Source organism: Ylistrum balloti, unplaced genomic scaffold, assembly GCF_031769215.1.
Source record: "Ylistrum balloti isolate Yb309-2 unplaced genomic scaffold, AGI_CSIRO_Ybal_v1 Utg369782, whole genome shotgun sequence".
NCBI lineage: Eukaryota > Metazoa > Mollusca > Bivalvia > Pectinida > Pectinidae > Ylistrum > Ylistrum balloti.
Genome location: NW_026781970.1, coordinates 1069871 through 1086520, shown reverse-complemented (window position 1 = coordinate 1086520; position 16650 = coordinate 1069871). Strand labels below are relative to the sequence as shown.

At 33.8% G+C, this 16650-nt stretch overlaps 1 protein-coding gene across 1 annotated transcript; it reads right to left on the bottom strand.

Moving 5' to 3' along the window:
- Window positions 1–10713, bottom strand: LOC132544141 (uncharacterized). The gene is made up of 5 exons (XM_060207712.1): window positions 10624–10713; window positions 8766–8933; window positions 5045–5141; window positions 4439–4623; window positions 1–358 (listed from the first exon to the last, which is right to left on the bottom strand). Exons 1-5 carry the CDS (start codon window positions 10699–10701, stop codon window positions 203–205), a joined length of 684 nt encoding a protein of 227 aa, XP_060063695.1. The 5' UTR covers window positions 10702–10713; the 3' UTR covers window positions 1–202.
- Window positions 10714–16650: the final 5937 nt, after the last annotated feature.

The window sequence follows — 16650 nt, the reverse complement described above, 5'->3', positions numbered from 1 at the left end:
TTTAAACTAGAAAAGACATTAGCAAAGATGGCACAACACGCATGAAAAAACTGACGCTCATACAACTCCACCTTGACATGTCTGCAAGCGACTTCATACATTATTTCGTTCTCGCATTGTTCGCTGAATCTACATTTAAGAATAAAATACGTACTGGCTAATAAGAAATTAACAGTAAATATGTGACAAGATGTGCAGTAATTCAGCTTCTAATGTCTTCGTTAGACTTTATTTGTTCTGGTGTCAACTCGTATTTTTCATCAATTTCGTTTACTCCACTATCTTTGATCAAGACTTCTTTCTTTGACGTGGCGGTTCCCTTTCTTAACTCAACATTTGAAATAGTTCTTACAACATCCTGAAAAATATAATTAAGAAATCAGACATAAGTTTATTATGATAATGCATTACTATTTGGAAACATATGAAATAGGAATTAGTTTAAACATATTTTATTGCCAAAAAAAAACAAAAACCGACAAATGGATTGGGCACAAAAGTTATATCAACATTATCGACGCCCTCTCCAATCAATATACATATAAATAAAGGCAATGGCATACAAGAACAAAATAATGAGGTATGATATACATGTAACAATTAATATATCATTATAATTTTATATGAAGCTGGTTTCTTATCTTAAAATGTAAATCTATTGCTTAAAGATATTTGCATTAAGTTTTAACGGTAATTGTCTATCCCCAGAAAGCAGTAGTTCTGTGTCAGTGTCATGATTAATATTTAATACGTTTAAATTATCTAGCATTGCTAGTCTCTGATAATTGTGACAAACAAAAAAGAAATGATGTACATCTTCACAGGCAAAGCTACAGGAACACATTGGGCTAGCCACAAGGTTAACACGAAAACGATCATAGTTTAATGTACTGCACTGATGTCTTAATTTTGTATGAATAATATTAACTTTCCTTTTACCATAGTTAAAATATGGTGGTGAAGTCAACTGTCTTTGACCAGAGAGCAAATATTTTAAAAATAAACTAAGTAACGGCTGAAATCTAACTGATAAATCTAATACATTACAAGAACAAAGTGTAGAGGGGAGAAATGAAAAGTTTGTACTAGTTAATCTATAATTAGGTAATGCAAAATTATCTCTATTTCTCAAACTATAGGGGTTAGTTTGGTCAACAGTTGGTTGCAATTTTCATAAGACGTTTGATTAATTTCCAATAAGATTTCGGATCACTAGTTAAATATCGATCTATTAACCCATCAACGTTTTTATAGAAGTTTAAACGAGCATGCTTCATATTATTGACACTGTTAGGTTGCGCTTTAAATTTCATAATATCGACAGATTTACTGGAAAGCCGTGCCTTTTTATGTAATCTGTCCCTAATTCTATAATTTTTCCTTAACTCGGAAGTCATGAATTACTTCTTTGCTAGAGATACATGAATTAGCAAAATTAAGACAAGTTTGAGTAAAACTATTACAAGCAACATCAATAGAACCAATACTCGAAAAGAAACTTTCCCAGTAACATTCTGAAATCAAATTATTAAAAGGAACAAAATCCGCTTGTTTATATAACCAAATCATCCGTTTATCGCAGGTTTTATATTAAATGGTATTTCAACAGATGCCAAACTACCGTCGTGATCACTTAAAGATCTGTCAACGGTCAAAACATGTGCTTCGATACAAGTGAGTGAGGCACTTAATAGAATAGGATCAAGTAAATTGGCCCTCGTATTGCCAACACTAGTTGGTTCTTTAATTACATTACTAAGACCATAAGTCAAAAGTAATTCTGACGAATTATGTCTAGGTTGAACTGTTAACATATCTACATTTAAATCGCAATTAATGACCAAGTTTGAATAATATCAAAAGCTCTGTCTACCGATTCACTAAAACTTTCCCAAAACGGATTGTTAGAGTTTTCTGGTCGATAAATAGTACATATAATAATAGAAGAGTGCTGAAATTCTATCTGGGTCCAGAGAATCTCACATCCTGGAATTTCTAGTTCACGTAGACGCTTAAATTTGAGTTTGTCATTCACATAGACAAGTATAACCCCTCCCGCAAAATTACGATCTAAACGAAGTGGTTGGTAGAAACCTTCAAGAAGCAAGCTGTCGGAAGAAACATGCTCGTCTAAATGTGTTTCTGTATCATACTCCTCGGTCAGGTCCATTAAATCCTTAATTTTAATTCGGACAATTCTGATGTTCAAATGAAAAAAAAATTCATTTGGACCTGGATTTGACTCAACATCCATATGAGACGACAATAAAATTAACAAAACCAAAGTGAATTCTAAATTCAAAATACTAGAGTTCAGGATCAGGACTAGAGAATGTATCACAGATAAAAACTTTGACGAGAAGACGGACAGAAACCCCAAAACTGATCTAATGTTTAGGTACACCAGAGTACATACATTTTTTATTAAGTAGCAACCATAGAACTTGGAATAAAAAGTGCCAATCGCCGATCTGTAGCTCATTACGTCATTAACCATTATCGAAAACGAGGTTAGGTACTTGAGGTCCAAAACGGCGATCAGCATAAATAACATAAGTATGTAAGGTCCAGCAAAATTTCAATGGGTAAGTACAGCAAACCAGCATCATAACTTTCGTTTGTAACCGAGAATCAAACACAAAAACAATATGTACATATAAACAAAAGCAACTCTCAATCAAGGTGAAAGATAATTGCTTAGGGCTCATAGACATGATACGTCGATCGTGATGAAACTATAAGTACGCCGGGGAAAATAGATGTCAAAAAAAAAAAAAAAAAAAACAAAACAAAACAAAAAAAAACCCATAATCTATGTGAGTGTTAAAGAACAAACTAGAAATCAACTATACTATCAAAGCGCTGATTATAATCAATGGAACAAAATAGTAACTTAACAAGAAAGTTTTGTAAAACATGTATGCCTCTCCCTAGCAGTACAATAAGTGTATATTGAGAAGGAATAAGACCTAATCGCGTAACAGAGAAGACGTCAATTAGAAAACGAGACAATCAAATATAGCACAACCAATGGGTAAACCAGATGGTTGTAATCATAAATTAATAAATGAAAAAAAAAACAGGATGTTTGTGATATTTCACTTATGCAAATTAATCAATGGGGAACCAGATGTTTGTAATAATAAATAAATGGGGAAACCAGATGTGTGTTAATATTGGAACTGTCATTCACAAATACTACAGACAATAATCAGATGATATGTTAATATTGGAACTGTCATTCACAAATACTACAGACAATAATCAGATGATATGTTAATATTGGAACTGTCATTCACAAATACTACAGACAATAATCAGATGATATGTAGATATCTGAGCTGTCATTTACAATTACTACTGGTACTTAGTGAGAATAATGATTTAGCGAGAATAGGTATTAAACAAATACTGGTATTTAGCTAGAATAGTGATTTAGCGAGAATAGGTATTTATCAAACACTGGTATTTAGTGAGAATAATGATTTAGCGAGAACAGGTATTTAACAAACACTGATATTTAGTGAGAATAATGATTTAGCTAGAATAGTGATTTAGCGAGAATAGGTATTTAACAAACACTGGTATTTAGCTAGAAGAGTGATTTAGCGAGAATAGGTATTTAACAAACACTGGTATTTAGTGAGAATAATGATTTAGCGAGAACAGGTATTTAACAAACACTGGTATTTAGCTAGAATAATGATTTAGCGAGAATAGGTATTTATCAAACACTAGTATTTAGTGAGAATAATGATTTAGCGAGAGCAGGTATTTAACAAACACTGGTATTTAGCTAGAATAATGATTTAGCTAGAATAGTGATTTAGCGAGAATAGGTATTTAACAAACACTGGTATTTAGTGAGAATTATGATTTAGCGAGAATAGGTATTTAACAAACACTGGTATTTAGCTAGAATAGTGATTTATCGAGAATAGGTATTTATCAAACACTGGTATTTAGCTAGAATAGTGATTTATCGAGAATAGGTATTTATCAAACACTGGTATTTAGCTAGAATAATGATTTAGCGAGAATAGGTATTTATCAAACACTGGTATTTAGTGAGAATAGTGATTTATCGAGAATAGGTATAGCGAGAATTGGCCGACGACCAATTTTCACAGTGCATAGTGTCTTACTATGTTATTCAAATTCACATTGACAACAGATTGAGTATGGATAATGCTGAATTAAGATATGATCAACCACTTTTGGTTTTTTTTGCGGGGGTTTGTTTGTTTGTTTTTTTTGTTTGTTTGTTACGTTTCCACCTTTACTTATACAGATGTGGCGACTACCTTGTCTTATCTCATTATCCGTGTTCACAATCAGTGTTAATTGATAGATGAATCACAAAATTAAGGCAAAACTATCTCTCGCAAACGTGATATTCTAACAAGATCAGAGACGTTTCTGTAATGGTTGAACTTACCATGCCCTCGATGACCTTGCCGAAGACAACATGTTTGCCGTCCAGCCACCTGGCCTTATTGAGGATAATGAAGAACTGAGAGCCGTTTGAATCTAGTCCAGTGTTGGCCATTGAAACAAAACCAGTCGCTTGATGACTAAGATCAAAGTTTTCGTCCGCAAATGTAGAACCATAAATACTCTCGCCTGCAAAAACAAATGAAAATAGTAGAAGAATATCCCTTTTTAAAATGATCAACCATCTAGTTAATGTAGGCCTATACTTTGTATACAGTCAATAAGGAAAAAAGGAACATCTTTCCGAAAAAGAAATAAAAAAAAAATCACCTGTTAGTTTAAATATTTCTGCCTCACGAACAACATTTTTATTCCGTTCAAGATACAGTTTTCGATGATGTTAGTATTTTCAACACATTTTCATCCGTTTGGAAATTAATGAGCCCGTTGTTTTCTGTATTTCAAGACACGCTCACACAGAATATACTGTAATGGACTTGACATTTCTTCAATTCCTATCCTTTTAAAACACTCCTCCCCATCCGTTATACGATAAGTGATGCTGTGAAGATGTTACTGTCAATAAACATCTGTATAAGGTTTATCTTACCGCCACTGCCATCCCCATTGATGACGTCACCCATCTGTATGACGAAGTCTGGAACAATTCTGTGGATGACTGTATTCTTGTAGTGGAGGGTTTTACGCTTAAAAAACAAGAATGGCGTGCAACAGTCTTAATCTTGTCTAAGAAATAAACGTTAAAGAAGAGAGAGAAGTCAACTTGAGAAGTTGGTGGAGGATCTTCCATAAGTTGCCATTTTATATGAAATTGATAAATTGAAGATTTTTATTAATTTAACTAACAACTAGTTAGGTAAAATGAAAATGTGACTAGTCTTCTCGAATGGAATGAAAACTATTATAATATTCTATTTCTTACACAACTACGAAACCTTTTCAAGAAGTTAGTGAAAACTTAATTACACTTATTTAAGATTTAGAAGTCTAATGGCATGCCTCCTGATTAGAATCAGTGATGTAAGGTCAAAGGTCAAGGTGAAATGTTAAATGTTCTACTGAGGTATATTCAGTCATAACCTTATCAAGATTGCAAAATTGATCATAAGTAGGTCAAGGTCGTAGTCAACATTACTATACCTTAGCTGATAATGATTTGTTTTGATAGGATTGTAAAATGAGTCACATGTCATTTCCATAGGTCAAGATTGCGGATCAGATATCAATGTTTACTTGTTTACTTCTTTACTAGATCTTGTAACAGGAAATTAGAAGATACAGTTGTTTTTTTTTTGTAAATCACTTCCATGTTTTAACTTTGTAATAGAAAGATGTTCATGGTATTTTACCTGATCATAACTCACTTTATGTATAATAATACCCTCATGATTTGCCCTCATAAGGAAATAACGTGACAAATGAGAATTTCCAATAAAAGTTTGGTATAATATTATTTTACATCACACTGGTTTTATTTCAAATTGCATTACTCAAGCATGTTCAGACTTGTTGTTCAATAATTTTTTTGTTTTTTTTTGTAATTTTTTATTTTGTTGTTCAATATTAATAACTGTTTCATATAGATATATCAACATTCCCCTGAATTGCAAATTTTTGAACATGTTTGATACCGAAGTTAGTGTAGAAATGAAGACAGGCACAATACTGTAAACCTTCATAACATTACTAAAGATACTTTAAACAAAAACATCTTTACGTGATAACATCAACACAGTACCACTCTAACATATTATGCAGTAAGGACGTTTTTGTGATAAGGACGTTTTTGTAGTAAGGCCGTTTTTGTGATGAGGACGTTTTTGTAATAAGGACGTTTTTGTAGTAAGGACGTTTTTGTGATGAGGACGTTTTTATGATGAGGACGTTTTTGTAGTAAGGACGTTTTTGTAGTAAGGACGTTTTTGTGATGAGGACGTTTTTATGATGAGGACGTTTTTGTAGTAAGGATGTTTTTGTGATGAAGACGTTTTGTGATGAGGACGTTTCAACTATAAGGATGTTTCTGTAGTTAGGACGTTTTAACTTTTAGACGTTTTTTGTAGAAAGGATGTTTTAGTTGTAAGGACGTTTTAACCGTAAGGAAGCTTTGGCAAGAAGGGCGTTTTAACTGTAAGGTCGTTCTTGTAGAAAGGATTTTTCAGCTGAAGGGACGTTCATGTAGTAAGGTCGTGTTTTGCAGTAAGGACGTTTTGTAGTAAGGACGTTTTAACTGTAAGGACGTTTTAGCTGTAAGGTCGTTTTTTGTAGAAAGGATGTTTTAGTTGTAAGGACGTTTTTGCATGAAGGACGTTTTAACTGTACGGACAATTTAGCTGTAAGGTCGTTCTTGTAGAAAGGATGTTATAGTTGTAAGGACGCTTCAACTGTAAGACGTTTTTGTAGTTAGGACGTTAGAGCAGTAAGGACGTTTTTCGCATAAAGGACGTTTTAGCTGTAAGGAAGTTTTTGCATGAAGGACGTTTTAACTTTAAGGCCATTCTTGTAGTAAGGATGTTTTAGCTGTAAGGACGTTTTTGTAGTTAGGACATTTTTTGTAGTAAGGATGTTTTAGCTGTAAGGACGTTTTTGTAGTAAGGATGTTTTAGCTGTAAGGACGTTTTTGTAGTAAGGGCATTTTTTGTAGTAAGGATGTTTTAGCTGTAAGGACGTTTTAGCTGTAAGGATGTTCTTATAGTAAAGATGTTTTAGCTGTAAGGACGTTTTGTAGTTAGGACGTTTTAACTGTAAGGACGTTTTAGCTGTAAGGACGATATTGTAGTAAGGACGTTTTGTAGTTAGGACGTTTTAACTGTAAGGACGTTTTAGCTGTAAGGACAATATTGTAGTAAGGACGTTTTGTAGTAAGGACGTTTTGTAGTTAGGACGTTTTAACTGTAAGGACGTTTTAGCTGTAAGGACGATATTGTAGTAAGGACGTTTTGTAGTAAGGACTTTTTAACTGTAAGGACGTTTTTGTAGTCAGGACCTTTTTGCTGTAAGGACGTTTTTGTAGTTAGGACTTTTTTGCTGTAAGGACGTTTTTGTAGTTAGGACCTTTTTGCTGTAAGGACGTTTTTGTAGTTAGGACCTTTTTGCTGTAAGGACGTTTTTGTAGTTAGGACGTTTTAACTGTAAGGACGTTTTAGCTGTAAGGACAATATTGTAGTAAGGACGTTTTGTAGTAAGGACGTTTTGTAGTTAGGACGTTTTAACTGTAAGGACGTTTTAGCTGTAAGGACGATATTGTAGTAAGGACGTTTTGTAGTAAGGACTTTTTAACTGTAGGGACGTTTTTGTAGTTAGGACCTTTTTGCTGTAAGGACGTTTTTGTAGTTAGGACTTTTTTGCTGTAAGGACGTTTTAGCTGTAAGGACAATATTGTAGTAAGGACGTTTTGTAGTAAGGAAGGTTTTTGTAGTAAGGACGTTTTGTAGTTAGGACGTTTTAACTGTAAGGACGTTTTAGCTGTAAGGACGATATTGTAGTAAGGACGTTTTGTAGTAAGGACTTTTTAACTGTAAGGACGTTTTTGTAGTCAGGACCTTTTTGCTGTAAGGACGTTTTTGTAGTTAGGACTTTTTTGCTGTAAGGACGTTTTTGTAGTTAGGACCTTTTTGCTGTAAGGACGTTTTTGTAGTTAGGACTTTTTTGCTGTAAGGACGTTTTTGTAGTTAGGACTTTTTTGCTGTAAGGACGTTTTTGTAGTTAGGACCTTTTTGCTGTAAGGACGTTTTTGTAGTTAGGACCTTTTTGCTGTAAGGACGTTTTTGTAGTTAGGACTTTTTTGCTGTAAGGACGTTTTTGTAGTTAGGACTTTTTTGCTGTAAGGACGTTTTTGTAGTTAGGACTTTTTTGCTGTAAGGACGTTTTTGTAGTTAGGACCTTTTTGCTGTAAGGACGTTTTTGTAGTTAGGACCTTTTTGCTGTAAGGACGTTTTTGTAGTTAGGACCTTTTTGCTGTAAGGACGTTTTTGTAGTTAGGACCTTTTTGCTGTAAGGACGTTTTTGTAGTTAGGACCTTTTTGCTGTAAGGACGTTTAAGCTTTAAGAACGTTTTACAGTTTTAAGTTTTTCCGACGTCTTATCTATTTATTTTCTTGTTTTTCATACTGAATTTTATATCTTAAGACATATGAAGCATTTTGAAAAGGAAATGCTTATATTTCTCAAGTAGACTTACGGAATATTGTAAAACTGACTTTACTCCGTAAAATTAATAATGTATGCTGTATCTAAAGGTTCAAATTAACGTCTGACATTAATGAGGTGACTCACGACCTCCTGTGCTATAGGACAACTGAAATACATACTTTATTGGGAGGTTTGTATCCTTTAGCAAGGCTGATGAAGTTGAGCGATGTTATCGGTGCAACATCACCGAATACGCCGACGACAAATCGTCCATGGTAGTCTTCCCCGTCCTCAAAGTCTTTTATGTACACGTCAAAATACACCTCTTCTGTGACAACATATGGGACCTGGCAGCGAGTACAACAAAGATTTACAAAACATGTGAGACCTGGCTGCGAGTACAACAAAGATTTACAAAACATATGGGACCTGGCAGCGAGTACAACAAAGATTTACAGAACAGGTGAGACCAGGCAGCGACTACAACAAAGGTTTACAAAACATATGGGACCTGGCAGCGAGTACAACAAAGATTTACAAAACATATGGGACCAGGCAGCGAGTACAACAAAGATTTACAAAACATGTGGAACCTGGCAGCGAGTACATCAAAGATTTACAAAACAGGTGAGACCAGGCAGCGACTACAACAAAGATTTACAAAACATATGGGACCTGGCAGCGAGTACAACAAAGATTTACAAAACATATGGGACCAGGCAGCGAGTACAACAAAGATTTACAAAACATGTGGAACCTGGCAGCGAGTACATCAAAGATTTACAAAACATATGGGACCAGGCAGCGAGTACAACAAAGGTTTACAAAACATGTGGGACCAGGCAGCGACTACAACAAAGGTTTACAAAACATATGGGACCTGGCAGCGAGTACAACAAAGATTTACAAAAAATATGGGACCAGGCAGCGAGTACAACAAAGATTTACAGAACATGTGGGACCAGGCAGCGAGTACAACAAAGATTTACAAAACATATGGGACCTGGCAGCGAGTACAACAAAGATTTACAAAACATGGAATCTGGCAGCGAGTACAACAAAGGTTTACAAAACATGGAATCTGGCAGCGAGTACAACAAAGTTTTACAAAACATGGAATCTGGCAGCGAGTACAACAAAGGTTTACAAAACATGGAATCTGGCAGCGAGTACAACAAAGATTTACAAAACATGGAATCTGGCAGCGAGTACAACAAAGGTTTACAAAACATGGAATCTGGCAGCGAGTGCAACAAAGATTTACAAAAAATATGGGACCAGGCAGCGAGTACAACAAAGATTTACAAAACATGGAATCTGGCAGCGAGTACACTTGGAACATGGCAGTAATAATAACAAAGCTTTACCAAGCATGTGTAACCTGGCAGTAATTATAACAAAGCTTTACTGAGCATGTGAAATCTGACAGTAATTATAACAAACCTTTACCAAACACGTGGGACCTAGCAGTAATTATAACAAACCTTTACCAAACACGTGGGACCTGGCAGTAATTATAACAAACCTTTACTGAACATGTTGAATCAGGCGCCAAACACACGAATTATGATAAATCTTGACCACAAGTGTTCCCGGATATTAAGAAAATAAAAACACTTTGGATAGTAATTCATATTATACGGTTAAAACTGATAGTCTTTCAGAATAGTTAGGCCAAGATTTGTTGTTATTTTTTGCAACTGTGTCTAATATACCATGTTAAAAAGGAGACTATGTAAACGATAAGTTGAAATAACCGTTTTGAAAAAAGTGTCTCCATTTTATCTGAACACCATTTAAGTAGATAGCAGACATATCACCATAACACTAACGTGTTTATCTAACTTGAAGATCATTACAATATCAACACGTAGTAATATATTTGTGTTGTAATATACCATTAATGTTATAATACAAAAAAGTTTTCCTTTGTAGTACATCTTCTGAAATAATATACTTAAGTAACTGTATACATATATATATTTGTATAATCTAGTTTCTAAAAAGGTATGTGACGTCTTTCCAAACAACACTTACGGGTTTTTTCGAGGACGTTGCTTCAGATATAGATACTACGACAGCGAGGACAAAAAGCAGGAAAACTGACGACGCCATCTTTGATCAATATTGCGGGTGACACGTCTGCGGAGTAAAGAAATCATTAATTTTATCTAGTAAATCTATTTTGCAATTGTTGGTTTTGCAGCAGATGTGGTTTATTGACGGACGAGCGACCGGCTGCTTGAAAACGAGGGGAGTTCCTGTATCTATGGAATATGATCACCAGCTTCTATCCACTAAAATTGATAATTCTTAGTTAACTCTATTCGGAAACAAAATATTATGTCAGAAAAAAATTGTGTTACAAGATATCAAAAAGAAGAAAAAACGTTTAAACATCAGGTTGATATTCCTGTGCGATTTATCAATGCTTTCTTAATGCGTGACATCATGTCAACGCGAGGCTACCATGGGCATACCCCTTAACACACGTTTTGTTAGAATGATAGTAGAATTTTACACAGGTGTATCATGAGACTGAAGAGAATAATGAAAATAATTAAATTAAATTAATTAATTAATTAAAAGTATTGAGATATCCATTCTGACAAGAACGTATCTTTATACAATTTTCATTTTGATGTTTAATAATCATTTAAAACTTAATTAATCACGACTTGTACATTTTTTTACATTATGAAATTAGATTGTGAACACACCACGAATTCTTAACTTCCATTTAATCAGAGTATTTACAAAAATAGTTAATATATGTGTAACTGGCATACTTCATCAATAATATTTTAAATCTACACATGAATCTTTGAAAAAAATGACAAAGAAAATGAAAAAAAAACATAAAAAGCTGTACATATAATTAATTTATAAACAGTAGTTACAATATTAACGAAAACTATGATTTTATGTCGTTGAAAAGCTATGTATATGTATATATATAGAATTAAGGAGATATTCTTACCTGAGTGCTTGATTCAGAAGGGACGATTTTTAATCGGTGTACGTTTTAAATAGATTTCTAATTTCGCCACGACATCCACGAGAAGACTGACCAATGAGGTAGCGTCCATCTGTGCGAGGGTCGATACCCGTTCCCATTGAGATAAGAAAGATGAGAACGACTAATTGTAACGTCACCTCAAACGTGTAAACTAAATATCTCGCAATCAGTGACACGTGGCTTAGAGACTAGAACGATAATCAGACACATCTTGTTCATGACATGTATTTCAGATGGAATGATTTTCGACATGATTCAAAATAATCTTAGGTAAAATGGTGAGGCAATTGTTTATTGGTTTATTACACAATTGGCTTGTTTTTTTGTTTTGGAGTATAGTATTTGTGTACAAATCAAAACGGACAATTTCCCGTAGTGATACGATATACCAGTGTCCATGTGTACAATCCGGACCCAGCAACATCCTACAACATCTCCATCAAAACACTACCCACATCCATTTAGAACTTATCTAAGTTTTTCCGTGGACACAGGTTTTTGGAAATATATTTCAATTCCGTAGACAATTTCAACTGACGAAATAAATAATTTTTGGTGTCGTATAAAATCAATATGTTTTCATTGTTATATTTCACATAAATTCAGTATTAATTTTATTCAGCAGTACTTGATATTTAATAATGACTATCACATGTAATTATATTTCTAATAGCCACACGGTACACATGCCACATATACAATTGTCTACGTTGGTTTTCACCAAGAAGACAGCGTGTGTACACGTATAACGGTCACGTCACAGCTGGTCAGAGCATCCTCTACATAAAACATGTTAAACAGTCTAGTCTATTGGGCATGAATAGCATCACTGTTACATCTTCCAGTCAACAACTAGACCAGAAAGGTTTGAATTTATTTTCTCACTCCAAATCGATTATCTATCTACTGTCCCACTATCAATACTTGACAGGAGGAAATATCTTTAATAGTAAAACTAGTCACCACCAGAAGGGACCATATGGATACCCATTTAGTTACAGCTGTTACGGATTTTTTTCCTTTCAACTGAAAGACACGTTTAAAACAGACGTCGGATCCCGATAACAATAAACATGTGTTTCGTTTGTTAAAACTTTTCAATACACATTGATTTAAACAGGATATCATCATAGCGATACACACATCCCAATCATGTTGATTGTTATTGATAAGGAGTTCGATTAGTTTGTATGCAAGTGATGACATTTTACTTCATCTTACATATCACAGGTTGCAGATTTTTTATATATATAATTATTTATATTCTGATGTTGACTTGAGATTCTTGTACAATGGATAGCATTGATATATATATAATAATATATGTAAATGTTTCAGATGTCATAGGAAAGAGAGAAATATGATTTGGAAAATAGTATTTTCACTGTCATGTATTCTTTAAGGAATGTTATTTTTATGATCAAGATTGTTTTCATTAACAAGTGATTCTGTAGCTTAAAAGACAACGTCTATCTTTTGTGGTCGTCTTCCTCCCCTATCTTGAAAATACCATTCCTTAAAAGGACAATGCACAAAGGTGTCGTCGATGAGGCAGAATGTGCTCACTCATCCGGAAAACCTGGTCTTATTCTGCTTATACTTTTTAAGGAGTGTCTGTACAAATCTCTCTTTTGTTCAGATTTTGCTTCAGTTTTATTGAATCAGAGTTTGAATTGAGATTCTGTTAACATACTGGTGTTTTCTTGTTGGTTTTGTTTATGTATATTTACAAAAAAGTATTACATAATTATCTTTATTTTACTTTACAATCATACTATCTATAAACATATATGCTAATACAGATCACAAGAACTTGAGTAGCAGTTGAAAATGTCAAAGTGCAGTGACTGTACGAGAAATCCTGTTAACATTTATAGAAGTAGAATACAACGTGGCTTTTCCTTATTATAAGATATGTCAAACATTTCAATAATACACTTGAATCAAGGGCGTGTAGAGCTTAATTAAAACAGACCCGGGCTACATCAGTGATACCATCCTGTACACGTGCCATGAACTACACGTTCAACGATGTCGTATTTAATTGTACAAATGTAATGTATCGTATAGGTGAGCTGTAAATCAAGTGTTCGACTAATCAAGGTGTTATTGTAGCTAGAGATCGGAATTTACCTCCTTAAACGACATCGAATGAAATAAATCTTTCATTTCAGCAATCTTTCGATAACCGTTCACCGAGAATATTTATTTGGTAATATATAATTTTTTATTTCTGTATGTTTAGAATTTGTACTTTTTTTTTCTGAAATTTAATTGATTCTACAAATATCTTAATTTGAAACATTTTTCAATTTTAAAATGCACCAGCAGGAGTCATGCCTACAATAAGATAAAGTAAAAAGTCTAGAAATCTGTCGGGTAACTAGTTGGATTGAAATCTCAAGTTAGATTTTTCTCTCTCTTTCGGCTGCCTGTTTATGCACTAAATAGTTTGATTAAGTCATGTGGCGTGTAATTACAGTTGTTCCGACAGAATGATGCATGCTGTTATATTTCCAGCGTGATTAGAGAAAGCAAAAAGAATTAAGTACCATGACACAACGTAGGTACAGTGTTCGTCAGTTCATGTTTGATTGATTACGTGGAGTGGTAAAAGTCATTTACATAGATAATGTAAATATTCTGTTTCCTCGTTAGTCACCCTATTCCTAAATATTACTGAATGATTCACAACATTTCATATTCTACTTAAAAATGTCGAAACGTGCAATTATATTTTTACTGCATAACTTCGAAATTATAACTGAATTTTCCACAACTAATAATTATAAAAAAAAATTGTGATGATGAAACAGTCAATATCTTTGTCATTTCTTGTTTGAGGAAAGTGCGAAATAAGATATACGATATGTATCCGTTGATGGCAATTTTATTTGTTTTCGTTGAAGTTATCAATATTTGTTTTCGTTGAAGGTAACATTATTTGTTTTCGTTGAAGGAAGCATTATTTGAAGGCTTGCTAATGCATTTTATTTTGCCTACTGACGTTGATTTTCTCCAGTTTGTAAATTTAAATTATTACAATATTGATTCGATTTCGAGTTATGTTGATATTTTGTGTACTGAATAGTTACATTACTTGTCTTGCTTATTATGACATTGGTTCAAACCGAGGTCCTAAAAATTCACTGCGATTTCCCGTTTCTTTCGACGCTTTCATAGGTTATTTAAGGTTACATGAACCACTTTCTCTTTGTTGTGAAGTTTTGTAGGATTTGTGTAGGGTTCTTTACTTATTTCCTTTTGTTTTCTCATTTACCCAGCTTGATTGAAGGTTTAGGTTAATATTTTTTTTTATTTCGTTGTGGGTTGTTAGAGTTGTCCCCCTTCGCCGCTGTACTTTATGAACATTGATTTTTGGTTACTTCACCATTTCTGATTTATTATGAATTCTGTGCAGATTTCAGTCTGTTATAAAGATATTTGGGTTTCGACGAAGATTCAACGGTTACGTTTACTCCATTTCAACCTTTTTTTATGAATTCGATGGTCCGCTTTTGGTGATATTTTACACAAATTTCACCAATCATGACCCAAGTGAAGTGTTGTGAACAGATAAAATACTAACTTGACAACAGATTCAGCTATGTTGAACACGTATGTTTTTCTGTATTACACAGCTTGAGAATCCTTAATTGTTCGCACACAATGTATACACTGTATAGATTTACTAGAAGTAGGAAAAGTTAGCCATTAAAAATTGGGATTACATATTAAAACTTTCGAAAGGTACTAAACCATTACATCAATGAAATAGAAAAACCGTGTATAATCATATAAACTGATACCTGACGTGATTTAACCAGAGGTATTAAACCAGTACGCCACAAACATGATGAACAATAAATGTATGTATCTATCTGTAAAAGATATATAGCTCTTAGATAGTAAAGGTGATGAACAATAAATGTATGTATTTATCTATAAAAGATATCTTTATTCTTTATATCGAACATTTTCCAATTCAGGGATAGTAGTTTCTGTATATATAATATTGCTTTATATGTAAGGATCATATTAATTACGACAGGTGGTCGGCTTTTGAGCAAGTGTAGAAAAAGTATATTATATGTCCAATCTCGGTATAGTCTTTGGGTGATCGGGTGGCGAGGTGGTATGGGGTCACCTGCCCGACCACGTTGTGTTTTTCCTGGTTTCCCTCACCGACCCATTACATGCCCCACCCCCAACCTTCCTTTCTTCCTTTCAAGAGGACTTGATTGAAGCTGACAGCTTGTTCCGCAATTGTTTTCCTATACTTGGAACATATGCTTTAATTTGGTGTAATATATGATTAAAATGATAGTTTTGCCTTTTCCATCTTCCTAACAAAGTTCTGTCGTCAGCTGGCTAAAATCTGTATCAGTCAATAACTGGAACATTGAATCGTAACCAAGGAAACCAACGACAACAACGAGTAAACAAGTCAACTGATTTAATATCATATATGTGTCGGAAGAAAATCAGATACACATGCAGTAATAAATAAGATACACATACGTCATATTGTCTTCACAATACATTGGCACTTTTTCTCAATGTGAATTTGACAGCTATTCCTGTTTTACCGAAAATATCCTGCTGAAATATACACGTGTTTTTTAAGAAAGGAAAAAAGTATCGGTATTTATAAAGATATTAAGTTGATTAACCCAACGTATCGAATATCCATCTGAACGAAAAACTAAATTGAATGTTCCCATTTAAGTCGGATTTTCATGTTGTATTATCAATACATAGACGGTACTGGAATGAACTAAGACTGAGTCAAGAATGATTTACAAGATCTCCATATGACATGAAAGTAAATGTATGTAGCTGATAACATCTTATTCAGCACTGGGATGTGTGCCTGTGACAACAACAAAGAATAACACCGAATTAGTAATTATATAAATTATATCAGAGGTATTTCATGTGCAATTTGATTCATAACACGATATTTACGCCAAGATATTTACACGTTTTAAAAAGAGTTAATATGAAACACGCCACAAACACACACGTTCAACACACTGATTCAA